Source organism: Lepisosteus platostomus, chromosome 2 (genome assembly GCF_059453375.1).
Source record: "Lepisosteus platostomus isolate fLepPlt1 chromosome 2, fLepPlt1.hap1, whole genome shotgun sequence".
Taxonomy (NCBI): domain Eukaryota; kingdom Metazoa; phylum Chordata; class Actinopteri; order Semionotiformes; family Lepisosteidae; genus Lepisosteus; species Lepisosteus platostomus.
Genome location: NC_142612.1, coordinates 9,133,953 through 9,146,372, shown reverse-complemented (window position 1 = coordinate 9,146,372; position 12,420 = coordinate 9,133,953). Strand labels below are relative to the sequence as shown.

At 36.6% G+C, this 12,420-nt stretch overlaps 2 protein-coding genes across 4 annotated transcripts in view; one reads left to right on the top strand and one right to left on the bottom strand.

Moving 5' to 3' along the window:
- The window catches only part of col4a1 (collagen, type IV, alpha 1), an 87,666-nt gene extending 82,341 nt beyond the window's left edge, over window positions 1-5,325 (bottom strand). The window contains exon 1 of the mRNA XM_088597030.1: window positions 5,090-5,325. Within this exon, the coding sequence (XP_088453156.1) occupies window positions 5,090-5,161 (72 nt within the window). The 5' untranslated portion in view covers window positions 5,162-5,325. The remainder of the gene's footprint in view (window positions 1-5,089) is intronic.
- Window positions 5,326-5,418: 93 nt separating this feature from the next.
- col4a2 (collagen, type IV, alpha 2) overlaps window positions 5,419-12,420 on the top strand; it is a 102,736-nt gene continuing 95,734 nt past the window's right edge. For 2 of the 3 annotated variants that reach the window (XM_088597020.1, XM_088597004.1), the window contains exons 1-3: window positions 5,419-5,621; window positions 6,030-6,136; window positions 6,224-6,278. In XM_088597020.1, coding sequence (XP_088453146.1) covers window positions 6,072-6,136; window positions 6,224-6,278 — 120 coding nt within the window. In that variant the 5' untranslated portion in view covers window positions 5,419-5,621; window positions 6,030-6,071. The remainder of the gene's footprint in view (window positions 5,622-6,029; window positions 6,137-6,223; window positions 6,279-12,420) is intronic. The other variant, XM_088597011.1, reaches the window with a different exon arrangement.

The following is a 12,420-nucleotide window of genomic DNA, read 5'->3' as shown; positions in this document are numbered from 1 at the left end:
TTCAGGTAGAAACATTTTCTTTTTTAACAATATATCCGTTGAAAAATAGGAATAACAGACAAAAAATATTAAAGTACCTCTACAAATTATCTTAATTTGTGTATATTTCTAGTAATTAGAGCATGTACTCTATATACAGAAGAGGGCGGTGCAGTGGCTCTGTGGCTAAGGATCTGCACCTGTGGCTGGAAGGTTTCCGGTTCGTATCCTGCGGCCGGCAGAGGAATCCTACTGCGTTGGGCCCCTGAGCAAGGCCCTTAACCCCAACTGCTCCAGGGGCAGCGTATAAATGGCTGACCTTGCACTCTGACCCCACGCTTTTCTCCCTGTCTGTGTGTTGGGGTATGTGAAAAGACAAATTCCTAATACAAGAAATTGTATATGGCCAATAAAGTGAACTTATATAGAGAGAGTGAATAGTTAATATTCATTGAATGAGCATGTTTAAACTATATACTGTATACTGTATGTGCTGTATAGTTTTCAGTCACCCAAAAAGCAGATTAAACACCTTGGTCCCAGGATGGTCTATCCAGAAAAATAATCAGGAAAGTGAATCAATGCAAGACACAGATAAGGCATAAAAGGCACCTGCATCAAAAAATAAAATGAGCTATAACATGTACCTACTGTAAATGTGAATACACATCTTTTAAAGAATGTAAATGTGCATACTAAGTATCATTTAATTGTTTAAATATTTAGAAATAGCATCATACAAGCTTTGTATATACCTAATATCTCAGGATTTTAGATCCAGTTAAATAGCTCTATGCAGAATTTGCACATATTATTTTAACTTAAGTGTTAGCTTCTAAGCTTCTTTAAAAGCTTCTGAATTTTCAACAAAGTACTGTAATGTAGTCAAAACAAAATCATGAGCACAACAAACTCACTGGGTCTATTAAACACGCCATGCTGATTGTCCTAGATATTGCTAACTCAAGGTAGAGCCGATTTTATCTATGTAAGATGCAAGTTAAACATTTCATCCAGGACAAGAGCATGTTAAGGAGCACATAGGAATCTGTGAACACACTGGATTTTTTTTCTCTTAATCCAACAATCCTCTTAATCTGCCTTTTGTTTCACAAGACCAAAACTATGACATTCCTTAAATTAGAAAGAATTGGCGATTTGTATTGTACTCAATCATTTGCAAAAGAGGATTTTGCTCAATAAATTGCTCAATGTTTTTCATGGCAGTACACATTTTTCAGCACTTAAATGAAAATATAATTTGTATTAAATATGATTCTTCAACGTATGAGAGATACTGTACATTTCAGGCCAGGCTAGGGTTAGGGATAGAAATTTGACACCATTGAGAGAGTTTATTCAGTGGAATGGATTTTCTTCACAATTTTAATATGATGCATTTTTGGAATACACTTCCTGTACTATGCAATATAGCTGCAGCATCCATATCTATCCGAAAGATGGGAGAAATTATCACTCTTCCTAAACTTCACTTGGGCCCCAAGGTACAGCCATGGGGTTAAAAAAGGTCTATCTACTGTGGGATTGTTAACCCTAACCCTAGCTGGGGTTTACACTGAGTAATTCTGCTTTCTGTCTCTGAAGCCTTCCATTCATCAGATTTGAAAATGTTCATCAATCCAAAAACATATGAGCCTAAAACAATGAGATCCATTTATAAACACTCTTGTAAATTTGTCTTCTTCAATAATGCATCTTCTATAGCCAGGCTTTCGATCAGTTGAAAAATGCTATTAACACAGTATTTAAATGAGCATACCTGTATATTTCAGGCCAGGCTAGGGTTAGGGTTACAAGAACCATCCAATTGTGACACCATTTATACGTGTGGTTCCACTTGAAATGATACAATTGAGAGAGTTCACCCACTGGAATGGATTCAGTTTTGGATTACAGCATACTGTATAGTAAGTATTGATATACCTAATTACTCATATCTGCGGCATCTCGTTTATCTAGATACAGTTTACACCAGAAATGTTCATACATTTTGGATTTGGTCATTTCCATCAGACACGTACAACATATATAATTAAAATTAGTACAGACCTTTTAATCAATTTTTGTCTCCAACCGATTCTCTGACTCAACATATTAAGAGTTATAGCCCCACCATTATTACAGAGCTCACAGATCTTATTCTGCTACATTAGTCAGGTACTTTTCCTTCAAAACGCTTTGAAGAAAAAGTTAACATAAATTCTCCTTTATTATTTTTTTCAAGGAAAAAGTAGACACAGTAGAATCACTTGAAGAGATGAGATAAAAATGTGTGGGATAAAAATTCAAAAAATAGTGTTTAGACTGATTACTTTAATTCTGACTGTAACCGACTATTATTAACTATAAAAAGTCATATTTAAAATTGAATACACAATTTACAAATAGAGGACATTGTAAACCACAAATAAAATATTCATTTTCTAAGAATTAGAATAGTGTTAGAGTAGATCTTCTGGGGGACTTTTATGAAGATCCTTAGATCCTTTCTTTGAAAGCTCCTTAGATACAGTATATAGAGAGGGTCCAAGCTATAAAAGTAGCATGGCACTAATGTAATTTAAGATATTAGAGGTATTAAACAAGAGGAACATGACCATGTTAAAATTAAGTAAATACAATTCTCAAAGTCATATTTTGATTACTGTTAATGGGAAATTGATGAAGCAACAACAGGTTCCTCGATTCCTCAGATACATAGCTAGTGATACTCTCTCTCACCTGCTTCATAGCAGCTCACAGGTCCTCCTTAGCTCTGCAGCCTTTGTCTTTTGTGTAAGGCACCTTCACACTGAATGGTACACAGCACAACCAACTGCACTAATAACTGAGGCTTACACCAAGCATTCATGATGCAAACATTGCCCATGTGCATTAAATAATTATTTAGGTTTTAATTATACTGGGGACCTGGCAGCAGCATTACCAGCTTGTAGCAGGACCTTGTCAAATAGTAGAACCTGAGCAAAGTTGATTATGATCAGTTTGGAATGTAAGACCTACTGTATAAGGGGCAACAGGTTCTGTTGAAAATGGTTTTGGAGGACCAGTGAGTGGCACTCTGGACCACAATTTTCCAGGCAACACTTTCTGTACTCTAGAAGGTGCGTTAAACTATGAACCTGTCTATTTGGTCATTAAAAATGCCATGACAAGGGCATGGGCAGATGGTGAAATTGAACTTTAGCCAACCTAAAGCACCCCCTTACCTCAACTGGTGAAGCTGTTTCTCACTTCTCTACCTGAACTGGTCTGTAGTGGTACAGCTGACACATAATGGATGCTGTGCAACATCTAGATGAGTGCTGCACATCAGTGCAGAATGATGTGGGTTTCCTCCTTTTAAGGCTCTGAGAGCCTTTTGGATGAGAAACACTACACAAGTGCTTGGAATTATCCAATAATCTCATAATAGACACTTGCCTTGTAAAAGACACTAGCTATGTCACTTATGTCAATGAACAGAACATAAAATACAAGTTCCAAAATCAGACCACAATGATCCAACATTTCATCTCAATAAGCTAATATCTTATAGGAGGAAAGCCAAACGCCTTTAAACATGCATGACCCAGACGTACAGTAAACAGTACCTACTATGCAGAATAAAGATTATCTGTTGCAAAAAATATCAGGATGCAATGTATCCTGATGTAATTTACTTAAAAATAAGACAAACTTCCATCTTGGAGTGGCTGTAGTCCACAAAACCTTCATAATTTTTCAGGGTATTGTTAAGAACAATAGAAAAGGACAGATCAGTATGATTAATTGTGTGCAGGACATAAGACAATAAGGGAAATAGAGGTACTCTTGAATGTCCGCTTGTTTTTATGAGAAAGAGTGAAAGTTTACTTTTGTGAGTTTATGTAGATTTCCCTTCCTACATTAAGGTAAGGCACAGAGCACTCATTATTTCATTTAAACACTGTATTTTCATTTTTAACACATCCAATGTTAGAAACTGACTATGGAATTGTGTACTCATTAATAAAACAAGATGATTAATCATTCGAGCTCACTGAATGCCATTTAAAAATATCTCTGAAGTACACATACAGTACTGCTTCATACTTTACTTCCTTATTACTTTATACATCCAAACAAATTCCAATGGTGCAGTTAAGGATGTTGCATAACACATGAAACAGAAAACATACATATTTACAAGTTTATTGACATTATTACATAGGCTGATGAACAGCAATCAAGCCTGGTTAAGATTCTCAGTTTTCTGCTTTTTAATGGGACAGGAAAATAGATATTTAAGCCATTTTGTATTATTTGAAAACAGGAGCCTAATTTAATTGTCTTTGACACTCTTAAAACTAAATGTGTTATCTAATATTTACAATCCTATAGTTGCAGTATAACCTGTATATAAAGTATACAGTACATATATTTATAGTCATACATAAATATATAACTATCCAGCTTTTATCCACTTACGATTTGACATGCTTTCCAAGAAAAAAAAGGTGTGATTGTGGGGCAGCATATTTACCACAATATAGTGGTTTTTGTACTAGATATGACAATGACTAGTTTAACATACTTTTCAGGACACACAGTTTCACAGATACTCGGACAAAACTTCTAAAGTTCATTATTGATATCGGTGCTTTGTGTGGATATTCATACTAAATGAATGTACATTGAATTCAGAAATAAAGTGAACGGTTAAATCTAAAACAAGCTGTATTTCTAAAGAACTTCACTCCTGTCATATCTAGACATACAATATACAGTAAGTGTTTAATACATGGTATCTTATTTGAAAAGGACTATGCAGAAATTGATTGTTCTCGGATAAGGAGTGGCATATTCCCTTACCTAACTGATAATACTCATTATGCTGTATTTGATACGTTGCTAAAAATGAATCCCTAATTTCCACAGGTACACATTTCAACAGAAGTCAACAGTCATAAAGTTTAACACGATTTGTAATTCTTATTGTAGTTTTAGAAGGCTCATATTTACACACTACGACTTTTTCAACATAGTTCTAACAAACCATTTCTGTTTTGTTTTTTTAAATATTATCATCACAAGAACAACAACAACGATAATAACAATCAGTACTCACCTCTGCTCTAGTCTCGTAAATGTTACATGAGATGACCGCTATAAGCAGCAAGGCACAGTTGAGAAATACCATTTTAATGTAAGACAATGAAAACTTTTTCCTACAAGTTTTCAGTGTCCCAACAGGACACTTTTGCTTCGCTTTCTAAGCTGTTCGAAAAAACTTTCTTTTTTACTCAGAGCTTATTGACCGCGTTTAACTTCATCTTTGCCTTCAGTAAACCGTTCTGACTTAACTGCACAAAACTGCTGCTCCTTGATATTTCTACCCCACCCCCTATTTCTTGCCATCACCACCCCAATTCTGAATCACAGACAAAGCTACACTTGAAGTTTGTGATTGTAAGGAGTGGGTTTGCCATACGTCCTATAAAGATGTTCAGTTGAGTCTCATATTTTGAGTAAATACTTGAACGCAGTTTTCCAATAGCAAAAGTACACCTAACTTTCTTTTGAACAGCGGCTCCTGCTTTTCCGAGTGGTAGTCCTGATTTTGGCGCACTACAGCACAGACATTGTATGCAGATGTTCATGTAAGTGTAACTATGTTACCTTTTTGAATTCAGCTTTTTGTTCGTGTTTTAACAACCATCATTCCAGTCAACCGGTGCTTTTTACTAACTTTCATAAACATAAACAATGTGTCCATATGCTACAAGGGTGAGAAGTGTTAAGAATAGAATAGATAGTGTAGGAGTAGTGTAGACTACTCCTGACTGATCAGAGATCAGAACTAATTTGTTATACCTGAGATAGGAATGCTCGTGATTTGCATATATGTTACCAGAGTAGTGATTGTGTTTGAAATTTATATCCGATGCTTATCAAATTACTAGTACGGTCGATGGCATTTTAGAATCGTCTGTCATTGAAAACCTGTATGGTGAACATGATGATAATAAAATATGATCAAGTTTCTAATTTGGAGATGTCTCCTTTAGACAGAAATGAAGTAGCACCTGGAGAATATTAGGGAAGAAGGAATGAAATTTGAAGTGCGGACAGACGGAGAAATGAAAGGTCAACAGATGGTAGCCGAGAAAACAAGGCAAGTAGAAATGCACGCATATGTCATTTTTATGTCAGAATGTCGTCGTGAATATATTGTTAATTCGTCTCTTTTTTCTCTTTTCAGGTTTCTGCTAATATGTTTATCAATCCTTGCTCTTCTGGCCAGTGAAGTTCAAGCAGTAAGTTCTGTCATTTTTTTTTTGCATCCGGTTGGAATGGAACAAGAGTTAAAGAAATGCAAATAGGGGAAACATGCTTTTGCTAAATACTGTACATCTGGACAAATTACACTTTTTGATTTACCTAATCATTGTCCCTTTTAAGAGAAAGTACATTTCAGGAAAACAATTACATTGACATCCTTAGATTAATGCGATTTGAACATACCAAAACATCTGCCCCCACATAGAAAACGCTGAGGTGCTACTGTTTATCGTTTATCGGTTTGTCACTTTAGAGATTTATTTTATGCGTTCGTGGGAATGTCTGGATGGCAGTTCAATTGCTATGAAGAAGATGTTCTATTAGAACAAGAATTTTAACCTTTTTATTAAATTGAGAGTACCTAGAGTATTTGAAACTGTTGACAGATTTATATACCAGTTGCGTCTCTGTACAAGTTTTATGGGGAATTACTAACATAACCCAGTCCCTTTAGCAAACTAATCCAATTACCAAACTAAACATTTCGGATAATACAGTAAGTAGGTGTGAAAATTGTTTTATTGTATTTATTTTACCATGGTTTACCACAATGAATTGAATATCCTTCATTATGAGCAACCTTTATTTTAAGTCTGCCATACAGCCATAATCAAAAAGACTAAACATTTTAAAATCTGGGTAGCATGTACTTTGACTTCATAATATGCTTGGACACACAAGAACAGAAGAGGTACAAATGAGAATTGGCCGTGTAGCCAATCTAAGTCATAAGGCCCTCAAACAAGCTACAGTATTCAACTATGTTGTTGAAGTTTATACAATTTTAAAGAAGAGGCTGGATGAAATCCCTGAATAAATTAAGTACTAAAAACCTAATAACTTAGATGGACCTAATGGCCTTGTCTCATCTGTAACCTTTCTGGTGTTCAAATGGTTGTTGAAGGAGATTTCTTAAAGATCAAAATGAGTAACATTTTGTTTCCCTAAGCACAAAACATCGTAAGTAGTTCAGGTGGGTAGCTGCGTCAGCATGCGTAGGCTGCAAAGGAACAATTTATAGGTTTATTCCATGCTGAAAAAAAGAAGAAAGAGAACATAACGTTTCGGCCGTGGAGCCTTCTTCAGGTGTGAGAGAGACAGGGCAATAGGCAAAGGTAAAGTAGCGGGAGAACAAAGGTTGGGAGGGAGGAGGAGTGAGAGGCGGGCAACTGTTCTTTTAAATTTTCTCCATTCATTGGAAGTTTCATTTCACACCTCTTGATTGGCCTCTCTTTCTGTCCCCTGCTCCCACCTCTCACTCCTCCTCCCTCCCAACCTTTGTTCTCCCGCTACTTTACCTTTGCCTACTGCCCTGTCTCTCTCACACCTGAAGAAGGCTCCACGGCCGAAACGTTGTGTTCTCTTTCTTCTTTTTTTCAGCATGGAATAAACCTATAACTTGTTCCTTCAAAACATCTTAAGTGTGTTTGTCTACTTGTGTTACTATGTTTGTGAACCTCCTACTTTGTTCCAAATTCTTTTACATTGCAGACCTAAATGTACTGTAATTAGATCTTAAGTGAAGTCATAATAGAAGATGAAGATTAAGCATACACTGTACTATATAACACAAAGGCATGAGAAATACGTTTTTTTACTATAATTAACAACAGTAAGAAGTCCTTGTGTGAATAAGTACAGTATGTCAAACCTGAGATTCATTAACATATGGCACCTCCATGAGCAGCCATGACTTCAGCTAGTTACTGTACTCTATGTCCTGAAACTGTTGATCCATCTCTTGCATTACTTTTGGTTATGACATTTTGCCTATTCTTCCTTACAGAACTGCTTCAAGTTAGTGATATTGGATGGTTTCAGCATGTTTCAGATTCTGCCATGATGCTTCAATGAGATTTAGGTCTGGAATTTGACTTGGCCAATCTAAAATGCAAAATTTCTTCTTCAGCCTTTCTGATGTAGATCTGCTTGGATATTTAGGATCAATTATGTTGCTGTATGACCCACTGTCAGCTTAGTTTCAGCTGTCAAATTAATTACTTTATATTCTCTGACAACACTTGCTGATACAACACTGAATTCATGGTTCTGTCAATGATGGCAAGTTGTCTGGATCGTGATTCTGTCATTATGATGCTTGACAGTCAGGATCAGGTCCTTCTGTTGGAACGCAGTGTTTTGTTCTTGCAACACAAAATGTTTCTCATTGTGATGAAAAGTTGAAATGGGTGGAAATGTTAATTTAGAATGTAATGTCTTTTTCCTGTCTATCCTCCCTTGAAAACCATTCCTTTTCCTGTGGTTGAGGTATGAACTCTCTCCAAAATGACAGAGGTCTGCAGATCCTTAAATTTACTAGTTCCTTTTGACTTCTGTGTTCCTGTTGAGGAGATCCTGGCAGGATGACCAGTCCTGGGTAAAGGTGTGGGTCTTGAATATTTTTAATTTTAAAACTGTAAAAATTCTGACAGCGGATAGATGGAGCCCCAAATGTTTCAAAATGGTTTTGTAATTGTCCCAAGACTAATGATCATAAACCACTTTTTTTCTCTCTTTACTCTTCTTTTGCTGTTATTAATATCGAAAGAACCTTTAATTATTATTTTTACCTCATTTGCAAGATTCTTTTTTATTTCTCCCTTGGCTTTTCTTACATTATTTTCAGAATATCATAAATGTTAAGAATGCATCACTCTATTGTACTGTATTATAGCCTATCCATATTTTTCCAGATTTTGGTAACTTTTTACTGTAGTTCTTATGTCTTGCTTAAGTCTGTGGTCACCGGGGAAGCATCTGCAGTCCATTCTGTGTATTCCAACCAAAGTAGTTTTGGAGATATTGCATGTGACAACCTATATAAAACCCACTGTACAAGAAGAATGATTTACAATAGGGGACATATTTACTCATGAGAATGGAGCTACAAATATTCCATATCTCCAGAATTTTTTTGTGGATATGACAGAACAGCTTCTTCACTGGGACCAACATAGTCCTAACATGGATTCCATCGAACTAGCGTGGGAACATGTAGATGGAGAGATATGAAACAGCTGGCCTTTGACAAATAATATATTGGAGGCATAGCAGAAATGTTTCTATGTGTAAGTGAAATCTGGATCCGTTATAACACAGGATCTGATTGGCTTGCTTTATGTGTTCAAGCACTGTTTTTCACAGTCTAGGTTAGTTATTTTATTATGGTAGGACATCTTATCTATCCCCTGAAAAACAATCAGTCCCATAATATAATTTATAGGATTAGCATAGTAACAATTTCAAACTATTACAATAGAGTGAATTGGTTAGGGCCAAATGCCGAGTAGTCCCGATCCTTACATTAAACACCTAGAGAAATGTGCATGTTTTTTAGACAAATATGTAGTCTGTAAGGGCTACTGTATATCACTGTGCAAATATGCAAACCATTCTGCAAGGAAGAACTTATTTAAAGGTAGATGGATACTTAATAATATTGAAATATTGTTTGAAGCTTTTGAGCATTTAGGTGTTCAGTTGACCTTCTGTGATTTGGTGCCGGTAATAGGATATTGAGTGTATGCATGTTTACACTATCATGTTACATCAGGCAGGTAAGGCATGATTAGTAATATATAAGAATGAATTTAAGAAAAATGCACTTAAATGCTTAAGAGTGCTGGATGTGAAAATGTCTGAAAGCGAAAGGAAGGCTAAAGGAAATGTTTCAACAGTGTACAGGAACATATTTGTATAATTTATAAACTATCTTAGTCTTGCACATGGAGTGTATTGGCACACAGTATGTCCTGACCTGCCCCTATTTCTGCTTAGAAAGCGATACCAAAAAAGCTGCTTTAGCAGGGCTGTTACAAAGTTTTCAATGAATGAGGTCATGATATGAATACAATAGCATACAATACTTAAAAGAAAACTGACTTCGCTTTGTATTCCTTGTAAAACAGCAAAAATAGATTGAAAATGATGAGGTATGATGAACAGGGTGCAATGTAAAATTAAAGTGATTAGTACTTTACAAACATTTTAATCAGATATGGGATAAAACGTGACAAAATATGTTTGCTTATCTCTTTTTCTACTTTCATATTTTACACAGTCTATGATTTGACGGATATGGATGAAAAATGAATTCAAAGGATTTTCCATCAGTCTGCTCACATTTTCCTTTATGCATTTGTATACATTTGTTTGAACTCGTTTCATTTAAGCCATCAGCAGCACCTTTCTCATTTCATTTCTTTCTGGTTGCACATTCTTTATCATGAAGCTATTTGAAAATGTGAACCACAGAAACAAAATGGAGATTTATCTCAAATGGTCAAGTAGGCTGGCTTAGGAGGTGTTGGCTGATTACTTCCCAGGCTGCCCTCAGCAAGGGTGGTGGAATGCTGACCTTGACTGTGGAGATTATTGAGAGAAGAAGGAGCACTGTGTGCAATTCATGAAATTGGTTCACATGCCCTCTTTAGTAGGCAGTACCATAAACTTATCATAGAATCAAATCTAATTAACTTTGCTGAGGTTATTGTGACAGTAAAAGATCTCCAAAGTTGGGTTTGCCATTGTTCAATGTTGTATGGAATGTGGATGCAATACTCCTGATGAGGGTGCTTCAACTACAGGGAAATCTTATCCTCTGCTTCCCTAACAAACTCTGTCCATTGTTGAACATCCAATTGTGAAATAATATGGTTTACGTACTTGTTGTGAAACAGTGGACACTCTAGTTCTATCTGTGTTTTGTAAATCTAGAGAAGGCAGATGACTGAATTCCTTGAGATGTGGCTGTTGCTGCAGGAATATAAGGTAGCTTGCCAGTGCTGCGTGCTATCAGGTCCCTCTATCCCTCTACTCTCAGATTGAGAACTATATCTGTATTATTGGAATTAAGTGGGTTTCATTCAAAGTGGGTGTTGAACTCTTCTAATGATGCATTTTCTTTCCACTCCTGTTTGTGATCTTCATTAGGAAGAGTGTCCAGTTTGGAGACATGGAGGTGGCTTCTATGTTGATTATAGATGGTGTTGTCCTCTTTGACTGTGATCTCCAATGCACACTTGAATAGTTTACTGCTTAAGGGCGGCTAGGATGAGAATTACCACCTCCAAATCTGAAGTTAGCGTCCAACTTTTAAACAAAATTGTGCTCTTTAGATGAGGAAAGGAACAGCTGCCTTTAGTGGAGAGGTTTAAATACAGTGCTGTCTTGTTCACAAGTAAGGGCAAATGGTATTGTGAGGTTGGCCATTGGATTGGTAGAGTCAGAAGGTTGTAGGTACTGTGCTTGTCCATGGTGAAGTGAGAAACTGTGGAAAGGAGGTTTTTCCTTGGGGTTGCTGGGCTTAATCTCTGTGGCAGCTTGAAAAGCTAGGATATCCAGTATGGCCTTGGAGAAAATTTGCTACTTGTCTGAATCAAAAGGAGCCATTTAAGGAGGTTTGGCACAGGTCAGGATGTTTGTTCCCCTCCACCCAGGAGACTCCACTGGAGTCGTACAAGGCTCTTCCTACTAGACCAGTGGTTCTCAACCTTGGTTTTGTTTCTTGAAGGGTCACATGGGGTTTGTAAATGGTATCAGCTTTGTACTATGTTTCAGAGCTGCCCTCGTTCAGGTATATTGCCTGAAATGTAACCTCTTCAAAAGGGAAGAAAAATATTGATTGTAATAGTGTGCCATGCAGTGCTCTTCCCACTTCTGTCTATCAATGGATCAACTATTAAGAGCTGTTAGAAATAACAGCAAGCAAGATGAGTAGAGACTGCATAAAGCTAACATAAATGTTACTTAAGGTATTGGAAATGGTACCTTTGAATGGTAATTTTGACACTCAGAACTTACGAAAAAAACACATTAAATAAAACTCTAAACAAGCAAACATTTAAAGTCATCTACTGGTACTGGAGTTGTAGAGCTCAGCCAGAATGAAAACTATGAGACACAGTGTTCCTCCTGGATCAGGGCTGGGGTACACTGCCCTGGGCTCAGACCTTACAGCTCATACTGTAGTGAATGTTCTGGAGGGGCTCTAATCCAGCTCTTGATATTGGCCAGGCTAGGTGGCAATCTTCACTTCTTTTCCCTTCTCAACATAATGCTACCAAACATCATTACAAGCCGATTGTAAATGGATAGATGGATTCAATTAAGCCCACG